The 20535-nt window shown below is 44.1% G+C and overlaps 1 protein-coding gene across 1 annotated transcript in view; it reads left to right on the top strand.

The window, feature by feature from the left end:
- PPP2R2D (protein phosphatase 2 regulatory subunit Bdelta) overlaps positions 1 to 20535 on the top strand; it is a 44399-nt gene that overhangs the window by 7339 nt on the left and 16525 nt on the right. The window contains exons 3-6 of the mRNA XM_069753901.1: positions 11596 to 11693; positions 12385 to 12550; positions 12872 to 12984; positions 16600 to 16777. Of these exons, the coding sequence (XP_069610002.1) occupies positions 11596 to 11693; positions 12385 to 12550; positions 12872 to 12984; positions 16600 to 16777 (555 nt within the window). The remainder of the gene's footprint in view (positions 1 to 11595; positions 11694 to 12384; positions 12551 to 12871; positions 12985 to 16599; positions 16778 to 20535) is intronic.

Raw genomic sequence — 20535 nt, 5'->3', positions numbered from 1 at the left:
AGAACACTGCAAACTACTTTTTGTTTTGTTTAAAAACTTGTTGTTTTTTTTTTTTTTTTTTTGTTACTTAAGGTACCTTTCCTATGGGCTTATGTGTAGGAAAATGTGTGGCTGAAAAAAATAAATAAATAAAGAAAATACAGAAGTATATAATGCTGCAAAGAAAACAATGTCATTTTTCTGAGCATCTCAAATTAGGTCCGTGCACCGCCCGATTTTCACGGTTGTCTGACTTTGGCCCACAGCCAGTGTGCACCTAGGGCAGGAACTCAGCAGCCGCTTTTCCCTTTGCCTTCGTTGTGACATCCTGGACTAATTGGCCGAGCGACTGTCATGCACTGTATATAAATGATAGGTCCCGCTCACGCTTTGCCTATAGCATCTTACACCTGGGTGTGTCACTGGGAAGACTTCTTTTTTGTCTGGTTTCACTCAGCATTTTGTTAAATAAAACACTTATCGCGGTGTTTGTATTGGTTCTTCCCAAAACGCTGTATAGAATTGTTTTTTTTTTTTATGCTTTGTTAATGGGCTTGAAAAATGGTAGGAATTAAACGAATAAAAACTTGAAATATAATCAAAAACTTGTAAAATAAAATGCTTTGAAAAATGCCTAAGGGTATGTGCACACGTTGCGGTTTTTACTGCGGATCCACAGCGTTTTTGACGCTGCAGATCCGCAGCAGTTTTCCATGCGGTGTACAGTACCATGTTAACTTATCGAAAACAAAAACCGCTATGCACATGCTGCGGAAAAAAACGTGCGGAAACGCTGCGGTTTATTTTCCGCAGCATGTCAATTCTTTGTGCGGAATCCGCAGCGGTTTAACACCTGCTCCATATTAAAAAAAAAAAAAAAAAAAAAGCGCAGGTGTAAAACCGCAGTAGAATCTGCACAAAAAAAGCGGAAAATCCACGATAAATCCGCAGGAAAAAACACATTGTTTTTGCCCTGCAGATTTATCAAAATCAGTGCGGAAAAATCCGCACACACCAGTCCGCAGCGTGTGCACATAGCCTAAAAGGCACTGCCTTAACATATTAAAAGCTGTGTTTGTGTAAAGCAGACCTAAGGGTATGTTCACACGTTCCTGATTTCCATCCTTTTTTTTTCAGGACTGTTTTTTAAAAAACTGCAGCTCTTGGCAGAAAACGCAGGTCCTTTTTTTGGTCCTTTTTTTGTCCTTTTTTGATGCGTTTTTTGATCCTTTTTTTGATCCTTTGTTTATGCAGTTTTCTATGCAGACAGAGTCTGTGTGTTTTCTAGGAAGTTTTTTAGGGTTAAAATGGCTGAAAATACCTACCCTAACCCTACCCCTAACCCTATTCTAACCTTAGTGGAAAAAAAAAAAAATCTTAATTTTTTTTTTATTGTCCCTACCTATGGGGGTGACAAAGGGGGGGGGGGGGGGTGTCATTTACTATTTTTTTTTTTTTATTTTGATCACTGAGATTATATCTCAGTGATCAAAATGCACTTTGGAACGAATCTGCCGGCCGGCAGATTCGGCGGGCGCACTGCGCATGCGCCCGCCATTTTGCAAGATGGCGGCGCCCAGGGAGAAGACGGCCGGACGGACACCGGGACGCCGGGTAAGTATAAGGGGGGAGATTAGGGCATGGGGGGGGGCATCGGAGCACTGGGGGGGGGGGCATCGGAGCACGGGGCGGTGGGATTGGAGCACGGGGGGCGGGATCAGAGCACGGGGGGGCAGCCACACTCCGCCCACGCACTTCCGCCCGCTTCCCCGCACTTCCTGCTGCAGCGGTTCTGCACCACAAACCGCAGTAAAACCCGCAGATATTTTTTTCATCTGCGGGTTTTACTGCGGGTTTGACCTCACAATGGAGGTCAATGGGTGCAGAACCGCTGCGGCTCCGAAAAAAGAAGTGACATGGTACTTCTTTTTTCCCGCAGCTATTCAGCGCGGCTTTTTTTTTTTTATTTTCCGCATTGTGGGCACAGCAGTTCCTGTTTTCCATAGGGTACAATGTAATGTACCCTGCATGGAAAACAGCTGCGGACCCGCAGCGGGAAAATCGCGGCAATTCCGCATGAAAAAAAGGATCGTGTGAACATGGCCTAAGGGTGTGTTTACACTGTAAGGATTTTCGGTTTGGTTTCTGCACCCACTAATCCTCAGCGAATGACTGTACAATACAAGTAGATGGAGGTTTTCACCTTGATTATCCCCCATGCAATGTGCAGTCTGCAAGTATCGCATCTGGCCTCTGCCTATGTCCTCGTTCACAAGGCAGCATATTGCATCAGTATTTGTAAGCTAAAACCAGGAGGGGGATATTTGCAGCCTATTCATACTTGGACCCGCTCTTGGTTTTCTTACAAATACAAAACTAAATATTGAGCCAGAGTCATTAGTCTGCCGAAGGCTTGCATCGCTGTCACATTGTTACTCCACTGAATGAGGACTCCACGATGCAATACTGAAGTATTGCTGTGTACCGCACAAGCGACCAAACGATTGTGGACTCTAGTCTTTATGACAATTTAAAAAAAAAAAAAAAAAAGTAAATGTAGTCACTCTATTTTCTCTCCCCTATCCCCACAATAATGAAGAAATTAAAGTTACGGTAACTGCAAATCAAAGACAAAAAGCATATTTACTATCGCTATTAAAATATTGTTTAACATATATCGAAATTGTTGCAAAAAAAACCCCTGAAGCACCAGAATTGCCTTTTTTTTTTTTTTTTTTTGTCACCGCAGCACCTAGAAAAAAAAAAAAGCAATTCTTGTGTTTTTTGGGTTTTAACTGGGTCTCAAAAATGAGCTGGCAACATGATTCTCCAGGTCAATATGGTTACGGCCACAGCAAACATGCATAGGGTTTTTTTTTATTATTATTATATTTCAATGGCTTAAGGAAAATAAAAATGTTGTCACCGTCTTCTAAAAATTGCAACTTATTTTTGTGTGTAGGCCTGTGTTTCGGTTTTTTTTTTTTTTTTTTTTTTTTTTTTTTTTTTGCACGTTGAGCAGTAGATTTTGGTGATACCTTTTTGGAATACATGTTTTGAATGCTGCTTTTTTGCATTTATTTTTTTTAACCATCTCCACTCGCAAACGACAGCTTGCCACACAAAAAATAAAAAGCCCTCATGTGGCTATAAGCGTTTTATAGCTAGGAAAAAATGAAGCTACGGTTTTACCAATCAGGTTGCACATTAAACAAGTCTTCAGGCATTTATAGCAAATCCTAGCAGTATGCGGTGTGTTGTGTTCAGGCCCCGAAGACACTCGGGATCTTGCATTGTTTGGGTGGCATGAGACTACCACTGATGGTTTTTGGGAAACTACAAATTTGGATGCCATCGCTTTCTAACTGCCAATGAATTTCTGGACTGGGAGCTTGGTAAATAATTCTACGCAAACACTAAGACAATTGGGTATGTCCATAGGATACTGATATAGCATGGAAAATCAGAGTGGTACCATTAGGGCATTATTGCTCCTATACACATTAGAGGTAGTCCAGTCACCATATTGATGAGCTGTCTATAATATACGGTAGGTCATCATTATGAGATTGATGGGAGGTCCAACATCCAGTACTCCCATTGATCAAATGAAAACTGCTTTGGAGGTGACTATATGGAACAAAGCTGTAGATTGCAGCTCCAGTGCGTAGCTGCCACTGCTGGGTACTGCAGAACGGCTCCTATTCTTTTGAATAACATCTGATAGGCGGGGGTGACGGGTGTACGATCCTTATCCATCTCATATGGATGACCTATCATATGTAAAACCTCTTTAAACTTCGCTAAACCCACCAGTCATCTGATGTGTGTACATTTTTAGGTTTAATTTATATACCGGTGTGTGTATTTCAGTTTTTCTGTGCTATTCCTGACAATAATGGCAGCACATTAAAATTGTAAACAATAGGAGTTTGGTAAAATGAGACAACCGTACTGTAAAACGAGCCTTATCATGTAATAAGTAGATGTTTAAGTGCCCTAAAGAGCCCTTTAATTCTGGGGGAAAAAGTTGTTTGTTTTGTTTTTTCCCCGTATTTGTATTTTTCCAAGAATGGCTTGTGTACAATATTCTTTAAGGAATTGGTTTTCAGTATGGTGGAGATCTGACTCCCTGCATCTCCTCTAAGCAGCTGATGGAAGGGGTCCCTTGCTTACCAAGAACAGAACATACTTTAGCAGTCGCTGTGCTCCATAATTGCAAATGCATGTGAGCTGTGATACCAGGTTCCTCCACTACTCAGAGTACAAAACTGTACCTGGTTAACCAGGAAGAGGGGCAGTGATTAGTCCCCCAGCTTTCTGATGGTTAAAACTGTACCATCCAGAATAAACTTGTCAAAATATTTTTATTTAATTTTACTTGCTAGTAAACACTGCAGTTGAGCATTTCGACTGTGCCTCCTTCAATTGACCCCGTGCCACTGATTCTAGAACTTTTTTTCTATTTTTTTCCCTCTTCCTGCTCCATTCCAAAGTTATGCACGCCCTCCACATTTTCCCTTCAATTAACTGTGCATACGCCACAGAAGTTCTTTGGGGGGGGGGGAGGCAAACGCCTACAGAAAAGGTCACCGCTGCAGCCTGGCTCAGTGCGCTCCTCCGAGTTTAGATTTGTCTCATGTAAACGCTGAGCCCCTCCAGTCACTGCATGCATTCCTGCTATTGGAGCACATGAATAGTAGCGCTGGAGAGCCAGAGCGCCGGAACCAACTGCTCGCCGGCACACTGATAACAGGAAATAACGCAGCGCCTATGGAGTTCATAGCATGTTTACAAATTCTGACTCACAAGATCACTCTGAGCCAGGCTGTAGCTATGACCTTCTCTATGGGCGTTTACTTTTCCCCCCTCTATGTTGCATCCGTGACTTGCTTGGCCAGGGTCCTAGAGGAGAGAAAGCAATTGCCCAAAGAGAGCTTCTGTGGTATAAATCTAGTTGGTTCAAGGTCAGGTGTGCACATTGGGTGCTCTTTATTTCTGTTGGCGTACAGCTTTGGAATGTAGAGGCACAAAAATAAAAGACTTCCAGAAGTAGTGGAGCATCAGCAATTGGAGAAGGTCCTCTGTTTAATAAATAGCTGATGGGAGAGCGCTGCACTCACCGCTCCTCCTTCCATCATCTGTCTGCTATGAATCTATGGTGGGGCATTCAGAATAAGCATCTGGATTATTAAATATTCAAAAAGCAAATTTCTGTCATTCTGCACATTCCCTTGGTTTATGGCATTGATGTGAGTCGTCTTATCCAGGTTCTCTGTCTCTTTTCTTCACATCTAATATTGAGAGCAGGGTGTGTAGCCTCTTGACTTCACTGAGGTTATAATTTTGTGGGTGGTAATAAACCTGCAGCACCACAATGTGCTTTGTCTTCTCGTTTTTCGTCTATTACAGAGTCAGGAGACATGCCCGGGTTTGTATTCTTGTTTTATTGCCTTTGGAGTCTATGACTTGGCACTATATATAGCGATCTAACCTGATGGGTTTCTCAGTTGAAACTCTGACAACAGATACAAGGTGTTTGATGAGAACTGGAATTTTCAAATGTTCCTTCTGACAGCTCTGTCCCACCACCTCATACACATGCACGCTCAGTTCAGCCGGGTGTGTATTCACAATGGGAAGAGGGAGTATGCCGCTGCCAAAACTTGTGGCAGATCGATCTGAAGCGTGTTAGTAATATTTCTGCAGATACCAACCCATTCACGTGGAGAAACCATGTATTCTGTAACAGATTTGCCAGCATATTTGTAAAGGGAGTCTGTCGTCCCCTAAAACAAGATTTAAATAAATTTATACAGTCTTATAAGTTACTTAGTCCCTATAAAACTTATTCCTACATTATAGACTTTCTTTAGTTTTATACCTAATGTAAATGAAGGTGCCTTTGCGCACCGTTCCATTCACTCATTCAACATGACTGCTTCCCCTTAGCTTGGTTGATGGCACTTGCTTGTTCAGGTTAATCACTGCCTGGATTAAATCCCTGTCCCTGCACATTTTCACTTAGACTGTGGGAGACAAACACACATCCGTCTCTTCTGTCTGCAGTGCATAATACTGTGATCTTGTGTCCAGTGCGCGGGCACTACAGGCAGGAGAAGGTGATGGCCGCACTGTGTGGTATGCAGCGTGAGGATTGAGAGGATGTCAAGGGTTCACCGAGGGTCTGTAAAATCTATATACTGCATGTGTGAATTTTATTGGGGATATACGCGTGCGTACATACATACATACATACATACATACATACATACATACATACATACATACATACATACATCTTGGCATTCTCTTGATGAGCTTCAAGACGTAGTCACCGGGAATGGTCTTCCAACAATCTTGAAGGAGTTCCCAGAGATGCTTAGCACTTGTTGGCCCTTTTGCCTTCACTCTGCGGTCCAGCTCACCCCAAATCATCTCGATTGGGTTCAGGTCTGGTGACTGTGGAGGCCAGGTCATCTGGTGTAGCACCCCATCACTCTCCTTCTTGGTCAAATAGCCCTCACACAGCCTGGAGGTGTGTTTGGGGTCATTGTTCTGTTGAAAAATAAATGATGGTCCAACTATAAACGCAAACTGGATGGAATAGCATGCCGCTGCAAGATGCTGTGGTAGCCATGCTAGTTCAGTATGCCTTCAATTTTGAATAAATCCACAACCGTGTCACCAGCAAAGCACCCCCACACCATCACACGTCCTCCTCCATGCTTCACGGTAGGGACTAGGCATGTAGAGTCCATCCGTTCACCTTTTCTGCGTCACACAAAGACACGGTGGTTGGAACCAAAGATTTCAAATTTGGACTCATCAGACCAAAGCACAGATTTCCACTGGTCTAATGTCCATTCCTTGTGTTCTTTAGCCCAAACAAGTCTCTTCTGCTTGTTGCCTGTCCTTAGCAGTGGTTTCCTAGCAGCTATTTTACCGTGAAGGCCTGCTGCACAAAGTCTCCTCTTAACAGTTGTTGTAGAGATGTGTCTACTGCTAAAACTCTGTGTGGCATTGACCTGGTCTCTAATCTGAGCTGCTGTTAACCTGCGATTTCTGAGGCTGGTGACTCCGATAAACTTATCCTCAGAAGCAGAGGTGACTCTTGGTCTTCCTTTCCTGGGGCGGTCCTCATGTGAGCCAGTTTCTTTGTAGCGCTTGATGGTTTTTGCCACTGCACTTGGGGACACTTTCAAAGTTTTCCCAATTTTTCAGACTGACTGTCCTTCATTTCTTATAGTAATGATGCCCACTCGTTTTTCTTTACTTGGCTGCTTTTTTCTTTCCATAATACAAATTCTAACAGTCTATTCAGTAGGACTATCAGCTGTGTATCCACCAGACTTCTGTTCAACACAACTGATGGTCCCAACCCCATTTATGAGGCAAGAAATCCCACTTATTAAACCTGACAGGGCACACCTGTGAAGTGAAAACCATTCCCGGTGACTACCTCTTGAAGCTCATCAAGAGAATGCCAAGAGTGTGCAAAGCAGTCATCAAAGCAAAAGGTGGCTACTTTGAAGAACCTAGAATATAAGACATCAATTCAGTTGTTTCACACTTTTTTAAGTATATAATTCCACATGTGTTAATTCATAGTTTTGATGCCTTCAATGTGAATGTACATGTGAATGAATATATATTATATATATATATATATATATATATATATATATATATATATATATATATATATATATATATATATATATATATATATATATGAAAAATAAATATATATATATATATATATATATATATATATTTATTTTTCATATATATATATATATATATATATATAATATATTTACACGTGCTGCGCCGATTCTTTGGAATGCACTACCTAGATTAATACGATTAATCCCCAATCCCCACAGTTTTAAGCGTACCCTAAAAACTCACTTGTTCAGACTGGCCTACCGCCTCAACTCATTAACCTAACTATCCCTGTGTGGCCTATTTATATATAAAAAAAAAAAAAAAAAGTTCCTCGCATCATGTTCTCATTCACTTTATGCAGTATTAGCCCTCTGTGTCTGTACTGCTACATACTTAGGCAGGTAACTGGTTCATGCAGCTTTACATGAACACCCGATCCTTACACTATGGCCGCTCCGAATAACTAAAGCAATTGTTACCATCCACCTCTCGTGTCTCCCCTTTTCCTCATAGTTTGTAAGCTTGCGAGCAGGGCCCTCATTCCTCCTGGTATCTATTTTGAACTGTGATTTCTATTATGCTGTAATGTCTATTGTCTGTACAAGTCCCCTCTATAATTTGTAAAGCGCTGCGGAATATGTTGCCGCTATATAAATAAAAATTATTATTATTATTATGTGACTTGATGGATGAACTCTCTGTAGGAAGATCAAGGGAGTGCAAGCCTAGATAGGTCCACCAGGGCCTTCTCTGCTGTTATCTTGATAGGATCAAGCCATTGGGTTCCTGGTCTTCCTCTTCACCTTGTTCCTTCTATTTTGACCATGATGTCCTTCTCCAGTGATTGCTCTCTTTGATGTGTCTAGGGTAACCAAATCTTAAAGGGAACCTGTCACCCCGTTTTTTCAATATGAGCTAAAAATAGCATTTAATAGGGCCTGAGCTGTGCTCACGCTGGTCCGGTCAAATGGGCGTTGTGAAATCGCTGTTTCTCCCCCACCTCTTGCTTTTCCCTAAGAAACTTCTTCCCGGCGTTGTCGTAGTATTTCGCGCCTGTGCTTTGAAGTCTCATCTCGCGCCTGCGCATTATGCTTTGTCCAACTGTGGGCATAGCATACAGCAGATCATGGCGCATGCGCGGCTCTTCACTGTAACCTGTGTGCCTTCCAGACTTCCGGGGCACAGTTACAGTGGAAAACCACGCATGCTCAATGATGTATTATATACTTTGCCAACAGTTGGGCAATACATACTGCGCATGCGCTAGAGCCGAATGCACTGCGCAACTACAAAAAAAGCGCGATCTGTGTTATTCACAGATCGAGTTACGTCAGACACGCCGAGGAGCAGGGAGAGAAACAGCGATTTCACAACGCCCATTTGACCGGACCAGCGTGATTGACAGCCGAAAAGTGATTGACAGCCGACAACGGCGAGTTTACTAAGGTATTTTGGCAGCAAAGATGGGGAATCAGGGGACAATAAAGGCACTATTGTAAAGCACAGCTCAGTCCCTATTGAACGCTATTTTTATCTCATTGAAAAAACAGGGGTGACAGGTTCCCTTTAAAGGACTGTTAAAGGCTAGTTTCACATTTGCGTTTAAAAATGCAGCATTAAAAACGCAAACGCAGGTGGTGAAAAAAACGCAGCGTTTTGGCGCGTTTCCATGCGTTTTTTCCTGCGTTTGCGTTTTTGAAACGCATGATGAGAAGTGTGTGACAGCTGCCAATCATCAAAATCAACTAGAAAACCCACTAGAAATAGCTAGGGTTAGGGTTTGGATCCCTAGGGTTAGGGTTTGGATCCCTAGGGTTAGGATTCCTAAGGTTAGGATCCCTAGGGTTAGGGTTTGGATCCCTTTATCACCTTGATGGTGGGGGGTGGCTTATCAGTGTGTAGACTTGTTTTTTTCTATGGAAACGCATGCGTTTAAAAACGCAACCAAACGCATGTGCTTAAAAACGCATGCGTTTACATAGACAGCAATACTTTTTTTTGCGGCAAAAAAAACGCTTCCAGAAATTACTACATGTTGCATTTCTGCAACAAAACTCAAGCAGAGAAACGAAGCATGCGTCGTCAAATGCGGCAAAACGCATACAAAAAAAGCATGCGTTTTTAATGTTAAATATAGGGGGAAAAAGCATGCGTTTTTTGCGCTAAAACGCAGCGCCAAAAAAACGCAAATTTGAAACCAGCCTAAGGAGTTTACCGTGTATACTTGTGTATAAGGCTACTTTCACACTTGCGTCGTGTGGCATCCGTTGTTTTGGACAAAAAAAAGGATCCTGCAAATATGCCCGCATGATGCTTTTTTTGCCTATAGACTTATATTGCCGACGGAGGGTCACACGTCGCGTCCTTTGTGCACTGGATCCGTTGTTTTGGCGGACCGTCGTAACAAAAAAAAGTCAATGTAACGTTTTGTTTTTTTACGTCGCGTCCGCCATTTCTGACCGCATTCGCGGCCGGAACTCCGCCCCCTCCTCCCCGGGACATAGACTGGGCAGCGGATGCGTTGAAAAACTGCATCCGCTGTCCACGTTGTGCACAATTGTCACAACGTACGTCGGGCCGACGCATTACGACAGCCCCGTATCGATGCAAGTGTGAAAGAAGCCTAAGCCAACCCGAGTATAAGCCGAGGCACCTAATTTTTGCTACGATAAACTTGGAAAACTTATTGACTCGAGTGTAAGCCGGGTATACATTTTCCCCTCATCCCTATCCTGGTATGCATGGCTCTTCATCTCCATCCCTGTCTGCCTGGCTCCCCGTCCTTGTCTGCGTGGCTCTTCATCATCCCTATAAAGAAAAAAAACATCCTACTTGCCTTCCGGTGCCAGCAGCTCTTCCGGCCGAGTGATCGCTTGTCCCTGCTCATTAAGGTAATAAATGTTAACCTCACTCCACCCCTATGGGAGTGGAGAGAGGTGAATATTCATTACCTTAAGGAGCAGGCACCCGTGATAGCCGGGCTGCTGCTGGAAGCCTGCGGCTGTAACTGTGCGCGCTATAAGAGAAATGAATATTCTTTGCATGTGCAGTGAATATTGATTTCTTTTTAGCAGCGGGCACAGGCTTTAGCCGCAGCCGCCTGCTCCTGCCTCTGTGACCCGCTGCTCCGCCGCTCTCCCACCGTCTTCTGTCACAATGACTCGTGTATAAGCTGGGGGGGCAGCATTTTCAGCACAAAAATGCTGAAAAACTCCGCTTATACACGAGTATATATGGTAATTTGTATTTTTGGTGGGACTGACTCCCTTTTAATATGAAAGGGGTGCTGCTTGGATGTCATGTCCTATGGACATATTTATTTTTATATTTTCTATCTTATTTTAGCTATGTATTTTATGTATAGCTAACTTGCTTTATTGACATCTATCCCAAAAATTGGACTTCGAAACGTTTCGGTGGAATATGTGCCACTGGCAGAGTACGATTCACAGGGAAGGTGGAATCGTCCACTGTTGGGAATAAACCTTTAACATGACTTGTACAGTGAGGATGGTCCAATCTGAAGAAAATAATGTGCTTGCTGCAGAGAAAACCCCCGATTTAGATTATTATTTATTATAACTGGTTTACAATCCGCAGCAAAATCCGCATCATGTGCACATAGCCTAATTCTCCCATTTTTGATGGAGTGCCAAGCATCCCCTTCTCCATACTTGTGTGGAGCCCTTGCCCAAAGATATTCCTGTCCCAATATAAAGGAGCGGAGTGGTGCACCCACCTTTATTGCGGCAGCTCCTGTGAGATGGGGCTGCTCTCAGATTACATAGCAATAACCTCCTGATAAAGCATGTATTGTTATCCCAAATACATTTTTGGTAATGATTTCAGTGGTGGATGCCATCATCTTCCCTCGTCTGTTTTCTACAGTGGGTTATATTTGTGGGGACCTTTTCTTTATTCTCTCCCTGTTGTCTTCTCCTACAGCTGATATTATTTCCACTGTCGAGTTCAACTTTTCTGGAGACTTATTAGCGACAGGCGACAAAGGCGGACGAGTTGTCATATTCCAAAGGGAACAAGAGGTTTGTCTTATGTTTAATGTGACGACGTCCTGCAGATTTATAGCTTTTTAATTCATAAGTTTCATTACTGTAATAGTATAACTTTATCGAGTTTAGAAGAATTCTTGTAGCGGTCTTTCAGTATAAATCTATTTAAAGGGGCATTCCAGTCTGCAGAAATGGTGGCCAAATCCCCTGACTAGGCGATGATTTACGTTGTGTGCACACCGATCACCAGATCGCGAGACCTGTATCCCTTCCAGTTGAATGAAATGGCTACTCGCAACGCCCTCCATTTACAGTCTACGGGCCTGACTTCATTATCAGAATCGTCGCTCCATAGACTATGAAAGATGTGGCCGGGCACATTCCCGAACAGCCACCTCATTCAACTCCTCTTGGGCCAGTGGTGAATGGTGGAGCAATGGGAGTCTTCCACCTGGAATCCATAATAATTAGTGATGAGCATGTTCGGGTGGTCTCTGAGTATTTGTGACTGCTCGGAGACTTAGTTTTTGTTGACGCTGCTGCATGATTTACGGCTTTTTTTTTGTGTTGAGTCAATTAAAAAAAATAATGGGCAAAATCCTTGTTTTGTGCAGTTTACGGTAAATCACAATAGAGGATGAATGGTTTTGCATGCAATTCTAATCTGGGCTTGCATGTATTATGACTGCATACTTTACATGTTGTATGTCCTTCTTCCCACCAGAGTAAAAGCCGTCCTCATTCTAGGGGTGAATACAATGTTTACAGCACCTTTCAGAGCCATGAACCTGAATTCGACTACTTAAAAAGTCTAGAAATTGAAGAGAAAATTAACAAAATTAGGTGGTTGCCACAGCAGAACGCTGCCCATTTTCTCCTTTCTACCAATGGTAAGTTGATTTGTGAATCCTTTCAATGTTGCTGAGCCAAGGTGGCGTCTGATGTCTTCCTTAGAGGGTGAAGCGTCGTATTAGCAGGATTCCCAGCAGAGCCGTGTCAGGGCCCAGTGACGTCCTGCAGTCATGAGGTCACGGGCTCTACAGTCATACATCTCATTCCAGTCTTATTACTAATCGCACACGTTTTTCTTGCACTTAATCATCAGTTAATGAACTTCTTTTTTCGGTGTCTATAAAAAGTTATTGATTCTGTTCTAAAAATGCAATCTCAGTGCGGACACTTCATGTGATTATTACATGGTTTCTTTCCAGACAAGACTATAAAGTTGTGGAAAATTAGTGAACGGGATAAAAGGGCCGAAGGTTACAACCTGAAAGACGAAGACGGCAGATTACGCGATCCTTTTAGAATCACTTCTCTACGGGTAAACGACTGCATGGATTTAGACACTTATCATTTGGTGAATGAGTCAAAGGGGATGCTAACTTTTTTTTTTTTTTTTATGGCTCAAAAGTGATACCTTCCTCATCACTTCCCCTGCTGTACTTGTTTTGACGCGTTCTTGATCTTTTCTAGGTCCTACTTCCTGGTCCCTCGCAGGAAATGGCTGCTCAGCCAATCACCGGCCATCACAGTGATTTACCTAGTCGGGGATTGGCTGCAGGAGGGACATCACTCACTGTAGTAGGAAGGGATCACCTATTGTAGCTCGGGCAGCAATGGAATGGGAGGAAAATATCGCTTTTTGTAAAAAAAATTAAATGAGTGTGTGTTTTTGTTGTTTGTTTGTTTTTTTTGTTTTTTTTTCTTTTAATAATTTTATCAATGGCCTTTCTTTAGCATAGGCTGTGAATATTAGATTGTTGGGAGTCCAGCTTCCAGCTCCCCAACCAATCATCTGATGAAAAGGGCAGAGGCAGAGCCTCACCAGTTAGCGCCATGTCTCCTTCAATACATACCAGTAAAAGCTCTGTACATTTTTATTATAGTTTCAAGTATTGCAGCTCAGCCTCAATGATATAAGGCTGGGGAGCATAGAGCTGCCATATCTGACAAAGCCACCACAAGTGTCGCAGCCCCTTCAGGTAACCTATCAGGGACTATTGAGACCCCTCCTCCTCTGCAATTAATGGCCTTTGTTAAGGCCAAGCGTGGTTTCTTCCAGGAACAGTAGCACCAATGTCTGAGTTGTATCTAGTGTTGTAGCTCCTCACCATTGAAGCAAATGAAGTTGTGCTGCAACCATGCCATGTTTGACCTGTAGGCAGCTGTCGAGCTATGTTCTTTTCAGGAAAAAAAGCATATTCTGAATCTGTAAAAGCAATAAACTAGAGTGTGTCCAAAATGTGAAAGTTGTAGGAGGTTTCATTATTTGTCCATGTCAAGGAAAATGCTGGAGAAATCACGTAGATCCCGAAGCTGCCACCCATTTATCAAGGAACCAACAGGGGGAATCGCAGATTTCCCGGCTGGTACCAATATGTAAAAGAACAACACTCCACTGACTCCAATTGTCAGGACAACTGCATGTGATGAGTGATAGACAAAATATATACCCAACTGGTGCCATCAATACCAACTCCACAATAACAAAATGAACTACTACAATAATAGTTTATACAGGTCGCTTGGACACCTGTTATAGGAAGCATATTGCTTCAGGGGTGCGGTTTATAGAGCAAGAGGAATGAAGCTATTACTTATTTATATAATTCAAAAAGTGTTTTATAAAAATATAAAAAAAAAATAGAAGAAAGGTACTAAACCTGATGTTGCAGAGTTGGCTCTGACTTTTGTGAAGGGGAGCTCTTCGTTTTTGGGGATAATGGTACAGAATCACCACGCACAGTCTCTCAGGACTGATAATGATCATAGTTTGGCATTTGCTTGTATTAACACAAATCATGCCCACATACTTCTCCTTCAGTGACTCCTTAACCCTTTCACGACATGCGCCGTACTATTACTGCGCATGCCGTGTCACCCCCTTTGATGTGGGCTCCGGCGGTGAGCCCACATCAAAGTCGCGACATGTCAGCTGTTTTGTACAGCTGACATGTGCGCGCAATAGCGGCGGGTGAAATCGCTATTCACCCGCCGCTATTAACCTGTTAAATGGCGCTGTCAAACGCAGACAGCGGCATTTAACCGGCCGGGCGGCCGGAAATGATGTCATCGCCGACCCCTGTCACATGATCGGGGGTCGGCGATGCATCAGGAAGGTAACCATAGAGGTCCTTGAGACCTCTATGGTTACTGATGCCGGCCTGCTGTGAGCGCCCCCCTGTGGTCGGCGCTCACAGCACACCTGCATTTCAGCTACATAGCAGCGATCATCAGATCGCTGCTATGTAGCAGAGCCGATCAGGCTATGCCAGCTTCTAGCCTCCCATGGAGGCTATTGAAGCAAGGCACAAGTAAAAAAAAAAATGTTTTTAAAAATATGAAAAAAATATAAAAAATATAAGTTTAAATCACCCCCCTTTCGCCCCATCCTAAAGAAAACAATAAAAAAAAAAAACCTACACGTATTTGGTATCGCCGCGTTCAGAATCGCTCGATCTATCAATAAAAAAAGCATTAACCTGATCGCTAAACAGCGTAGCGAGAAAAAAATCCGAAACGCCAGAATTACGTTTTTTGGTCGCCGTGACATTGCATGAAAATGCAATGACGGGCGATCAAAAGAACGTATCTGCACCGAAATGGTATCATTAAAAACGTCAGCTCGGCACGCAAAGAATAAGCCCTCACCCGACCCCAGATCACGAAAAATGGAGACGCTTCGGGATCGGAAAATGGCACTTTTTTTTTTTTTTCAAGCAAAGTTTTGAATTTTTTTTTTCACCACTTGGATAAAAAATAACCTAGCCATGTTAGATGTCTATGAACTCGTAATGACATGGAGAATCAAAATGGCAGGTTAGTTTTAGCATTTAATGAACCTAGCAAAAAAGCCAAACAAAAAACAAGTGTGGGATTGCACTTTTTTTGCAATTTCACCGCACTTGGAATTTTTTTCCCGTTTTCTAGTAAAAGACATGGTAAAACCAATGGTGTCATTGAAAAGTACAACTCGTCCCGCAAAAAATAAGCCCTCACATGGCCATATTGACGGAAAAATAAAAAATGTATGGCTCTGGGAAGGAGGGAAGTGAAAAAGGAAAAAGGGCCGCGACTTGAAGGGGTTAAAGGGCTGGTCAGAGATGTGACTAGTTATATTAGAAAATTATGGGATCCCCAACTTCCACAGCGTCTTCGTCCCAGGCAGGGGAGATATTAGTCATGTTTCCAATCACAATTTTACCTTTCGATAGGAGACATGGCATGGATAGCATAATCCATCTCACTATTTTAATTTAGAGGTGCTCCGGCAACAATCCAGTGACATAAGACAATGCTTTACGTTCGTCATATCAAAAAGGTCTTTCATAACTGTAGGACCCTTGCTGTTCATAAAAATAATCATAATTGGATTAAAACAAAGGCACCCAAAGTAATCTTTCTGTTCAAGCTGAGGTGGTAGTTACCTCTACCAGCCATAAATCTATCCCGTATCCCAAAATTGCTGTCAGCCCTGCCTGATCTGCGATCCATCAGATTATCCTCTTTAATTACCTGTTCACATCAGGAGGAATCCCCTTGCACCAAGGTCATCTGGAGGTCATTGCCTTGCTTCAATATTCACCATCAGCTATGAAATGGTTTATAGATTGTACAGGTACATCTGACAGTATAGTTCTTCTGTGAAACTTGGACTACAAATGCTAAACAAATATTAGCAAGTGTGAAAATGGCCTTACAAGGTGCAGCTAATGCTCCCTTCTACCTGGGACATATTTCCCTTTCGACAGGCTGAGGGAAAAAATCCAAGCTTTTAATCTGAACTCTTCACTAAGGAGCTTTTTTTTGTTGTTGTTGTTGTTGTCGTCCTACTGCCTCTTAAATCTGCATTGTTAAGGTCTACTAGTTACCATAGTCTTTTTTTTTTTTTTTTTTTTCTGTTATACTTATTACATTTTTTCCTTTTCTATACTAGGTGCCAATATTGAAGCCCATGGACCTAATGGTTGAAGCAAGTCCACGAAGGATATTTGCAAATGCACATACATATCACATAAACTCTATTTCAGTAAATAGCGATCATGAAACTTACCTCTCTGCAGATGACCTGAGAATTAATTTATGGCATTTAGAAATTACAGATAGAAGTTTTAGTATCCTTTTCTTTTGAAAAAAAAGCTTGTGTGTACTAAATATATAAAATTTATATTTATTTTCTACATCTCTGAAGCAAAAAATCATTTTGTAAATGAAATTTCTACTGAGCCCCAAGAGTAAAGCGTGCCGTGTCCTGGATGATCGGCATCACCCCTGCAATTATTCATAAAGGCTAAATATTACTTGTCCCCTTATGACATACTAAAACCTTTTTACAAATTGTTGTTGATCAGTGGCGTTCCGGTTCTTGAGACTCCACCGATCACTGCAGCTTCTGCATGGGCACGCAAACAGATCTAAATATTAACTGCGTCTGTCCACCTCACTTTTCAGAGAATTTTTTAATGTTTTTTTTTGGCCTCCTAAAACAGCATTTTTATTTAAGGATTTTAAAAAAAAAAAAAATCGCCCACTCAAAAAGCTCTTCAGAAAAAGAAAACGTGCCATCGGAGCTTTTCTTGAAGCAGTTTCCTTTTGAAAAGCGTGTCTTTTTTGACATAATAAAAAAAAAAATAAGTGTGCATATACCCTTTAAAACCAAGATTACTTATATTTCTCTATCGCCTCATTGGGGGACACAGGAAACCATGGGTGTATGCTGCTGCCACTAGGAGGCTGACACTATGCAAATAAAAAAAGTTAGCTCCTCCTCTGCAGTGTACACCCCACCGACTGGAAGTAGGATATTCAGTTTAGCTTAGTGTTAGTAGGAGGTGGACACGGGTCTTTCATTAGACCCTTATCTACCTCAATGTGCGTCGTTTCTTTTCAGGTTTTCCGGAAGGGATACAGGGTGAACAGTCACACCTGTAGTCCCACAAAGCGGACTATGAGTACGGCGTGTACTGCCACCCCGTATCCTCATAGATCCCTCTCCAGGACCAAGATCCTAGCACACAAGCGTCCTCAGAAGTCCGGTCCTGGCTCCGTCCCCCACCCACTCGCCTTCCAGAGCCTGTCGGTCGGAGGAGACGAGGACGTCCACCAGCTCCAAGGACGTCTAATATCTTCCATGTTTTTTTAAGGTTAGTACGACTGCGTGGGATGTTAGGTGAGTATTGGTGCTCCGAGTCTTGGATTCCCTACCTCCCCTGCTACTTTGTGCGGTGCCTTACTGGCAGCCGCACTACTATTTCTGCGGCCGCACTACTATCCCTGCGGCCGCACCTTTTCTGCACTGGGGCTATTAGGGACAAGAAATCGGGGCCTATCTTTTTGCGCCGCGGCTCTGATGTCCCCACGGCCGCGATCACTCTGCCTTCTGCGGCGCGGCCCCCCTACTGGCAGCCGCGCTGAAATTCCACAGCGGTCGTACCTTTTAGGTGACCCGCGGTCCTTCCCAGCGGCCGCGGTAGTCTCCTGCGGCCGCCGGCTTTTAATATAGGTCCCGGCTCTTCCCGGGGCCTACTTCCGGCACCGGCGCCTCTTTGCATGCGGCAGCTGCCGCGCCTGTCAGCGGGACGCCCGCACCTTTTCCTTTACGCCCGCGCACACCTTTCAGCGGTCACCGGCTTCTAATTTAGGCCCCGGCTTCTCCCGGGGCCTACTTCCGGTGCCGCGCTCCGCCCTTTTCCTTTTTCATCGGGCGGGCTTTTCTCCCGCCCGACCATCTTCGGCAAGCTCCGCCCACCGGCGCCATCTTGGTGCTCCCCTACAGGCGGTTTAGTACCCATTCCTGTTCAGAGTGGCTAGCTCCGCCCACTACTCCCAGCCGCACCATTCGGCCTGGGATCACCGCTATCTTGTTGGGAACCGTTCTCCTCCGGAACTGATGGCTATTCGCGCCCCCCCCTCTTCCGATCTGTGTGCTTGCCACCAGCGTGCATCTGCAATGGCCGGGTTCCCCGCCTCCATCTTCATACTGGTGCCCTGGACCTGTGTCCTGATGCCTGTCACAGTTACAACCTTGGAGCAGACTACAGGACACTACAACTGCTGTGAGTAGCGCTGCTTAGCAGTTTGGCCCTCCTCTCTGCATCTCTCCTGTTCCCCTAACCTTCTGGCATTCCTTAGTAGGTATGCTTATCATGCCTAATCCTATAAGAAAGTGTTCTCGTCGTCCTTTCATGCAAGCCGGTCAACCGTGCAGCCACTGGCGTAATGCAGTCACTGGTGTGTTACGTATTAGTACTCTAAAGCCGTGCAGTCGATGGTGTATCACTACTCTAGACCCGTGCAGTCACTGGCGCAATACGTAGTAGTACTCTAGACCCGTGCAGTCACCGGCATAATGCGTAATAGTACTCTGGAGCCGCGCAATCACTGGCAAAGTAGCACTCTACAGCCGTACAGTCACTGGCGTAGTAGCAAGAGCCGTGCAGTCACCGGTGTAATAAGTGCCCTAGAGCCGTGCAGTTTCCAGCGGGGTATGGCAGTATGCCCCACGCTGCCGTCATCTGGGCCACTGTCCGCCCCTCACCTTCCACGGGGAGATGGACCATTATAAGACCTGCCATATGACGTTCACTTCGTAGAAGGTTTCAGTTGCATATTTCTCAGAGTTCTACGTTTTCACACTGCTGTTGTGATTTCTGCTATTGCAGACCTGTGCCCTGATTTTCAGCGGTGCTCGGCTATTTCTCTACACACAGCGATGCTAGAGCCCTGGCATATCAAATGTTTCCATATCTCCTGCTCTCAGGCACTTGCCCTCCATCTCCCTGCAGCCTCCTCCGGATGCAACCATTAAACTGCTCTAAGCAGAGAAGGGAGCTGCTCCTACTCACTTCACGACTGCAGTGTTCAGACCTGACTTCCAGCCGGTTAAGAGTCTGTATTTCCCAGCAACGTCTGCTGTGGCTCAGTGGATAAAGAATCTGACCACATATCGCAGGCACAAAGGTTTGAACTCAGGTGCACAACAGAGAGTAGAGTTTAGGCTCCCTGTTGACAAGCCTACTGTCCTACCTTCAGGAGAATGAGCACGGCAGGACATACTTCAAGACAGACTCCGTGGTGCGGCTTACTACACGGAAGCTGTTATTCTGTCTAATGCCGTCAGGTATCACGACCTAGACCGCAACACAGAATCAACTCTCTCCTATACCCTTCTCCAGGGCTCTCTCCAGGCTGATTAGTCACAGGACACCGAGAGCCGATCGCAGCAGTACTCTATCTGCCATAGTTGCAGGATATCGGGTGCCGAATGCAGCAGTACTCTATCTGCCATAGTTGCAGGATATCGGGTGCCGAATGCAGCAGTACTCTATCTGCCATAGTCGAAGGATACTGAGCCAATCGCAGCAGTACTCTATCCGCCTTAGTCGCATGATACCGAGAGCTGATCGCAGCAGTACTCTATCTGCCATAGTCGCAAGATACCGAGAGCTGATCGCACCAGTACTATATCTGCCATAGTTGCAGGATACCGAGAGCCGATTGCAGCAGTACTCTATCCGACACCCAGGTTTCACACGCACCACCTTCCAGGTACAGTACGTTATTTGAAACTCGTATCTTCAGCGGATCAGTCATGTCTTGGATTGACCACCGCAGGGGTACCGGCGTTCTGTACTATATTCAGGTAAGTCAGGTGCACTCCCCTATTCCTCCTGTCGATTGCAGCAGCACTGTCTGCTATCCAGGCTTTAGATATCATCTTCCAGACACATTAAGTCAATACCTGCCATCGTTCCAGTGGTTTAGACGTGCCCGAGATCGATTGCTGCACTGGTCCTGCTCTTTTGCTCCAGAGTCAGGTATGTCAGAAACACCCTCTATCACTCTCTTAAGGTTCTTTTGCAGCATCTGCCTA

This window comes from Ranitomeya imitator, chromosome 2 (assembly GCF_032444005.1).
Source record: "Ranitomeya imitator isolate aRanImi1 chromosome 2, aRanImi1.pri, whole genome shotgun sequence".
NCBI lineage: Eukaryota > Metazoa > Chordata > Amphibia > Anura > Dendrobatidae > Ranitomeya > Ranitomeya imitator.
Note: the sequence above shows the minus strand (reverse complement) of the source record. Positions and strands in the feature narration are given on the sequence as shown.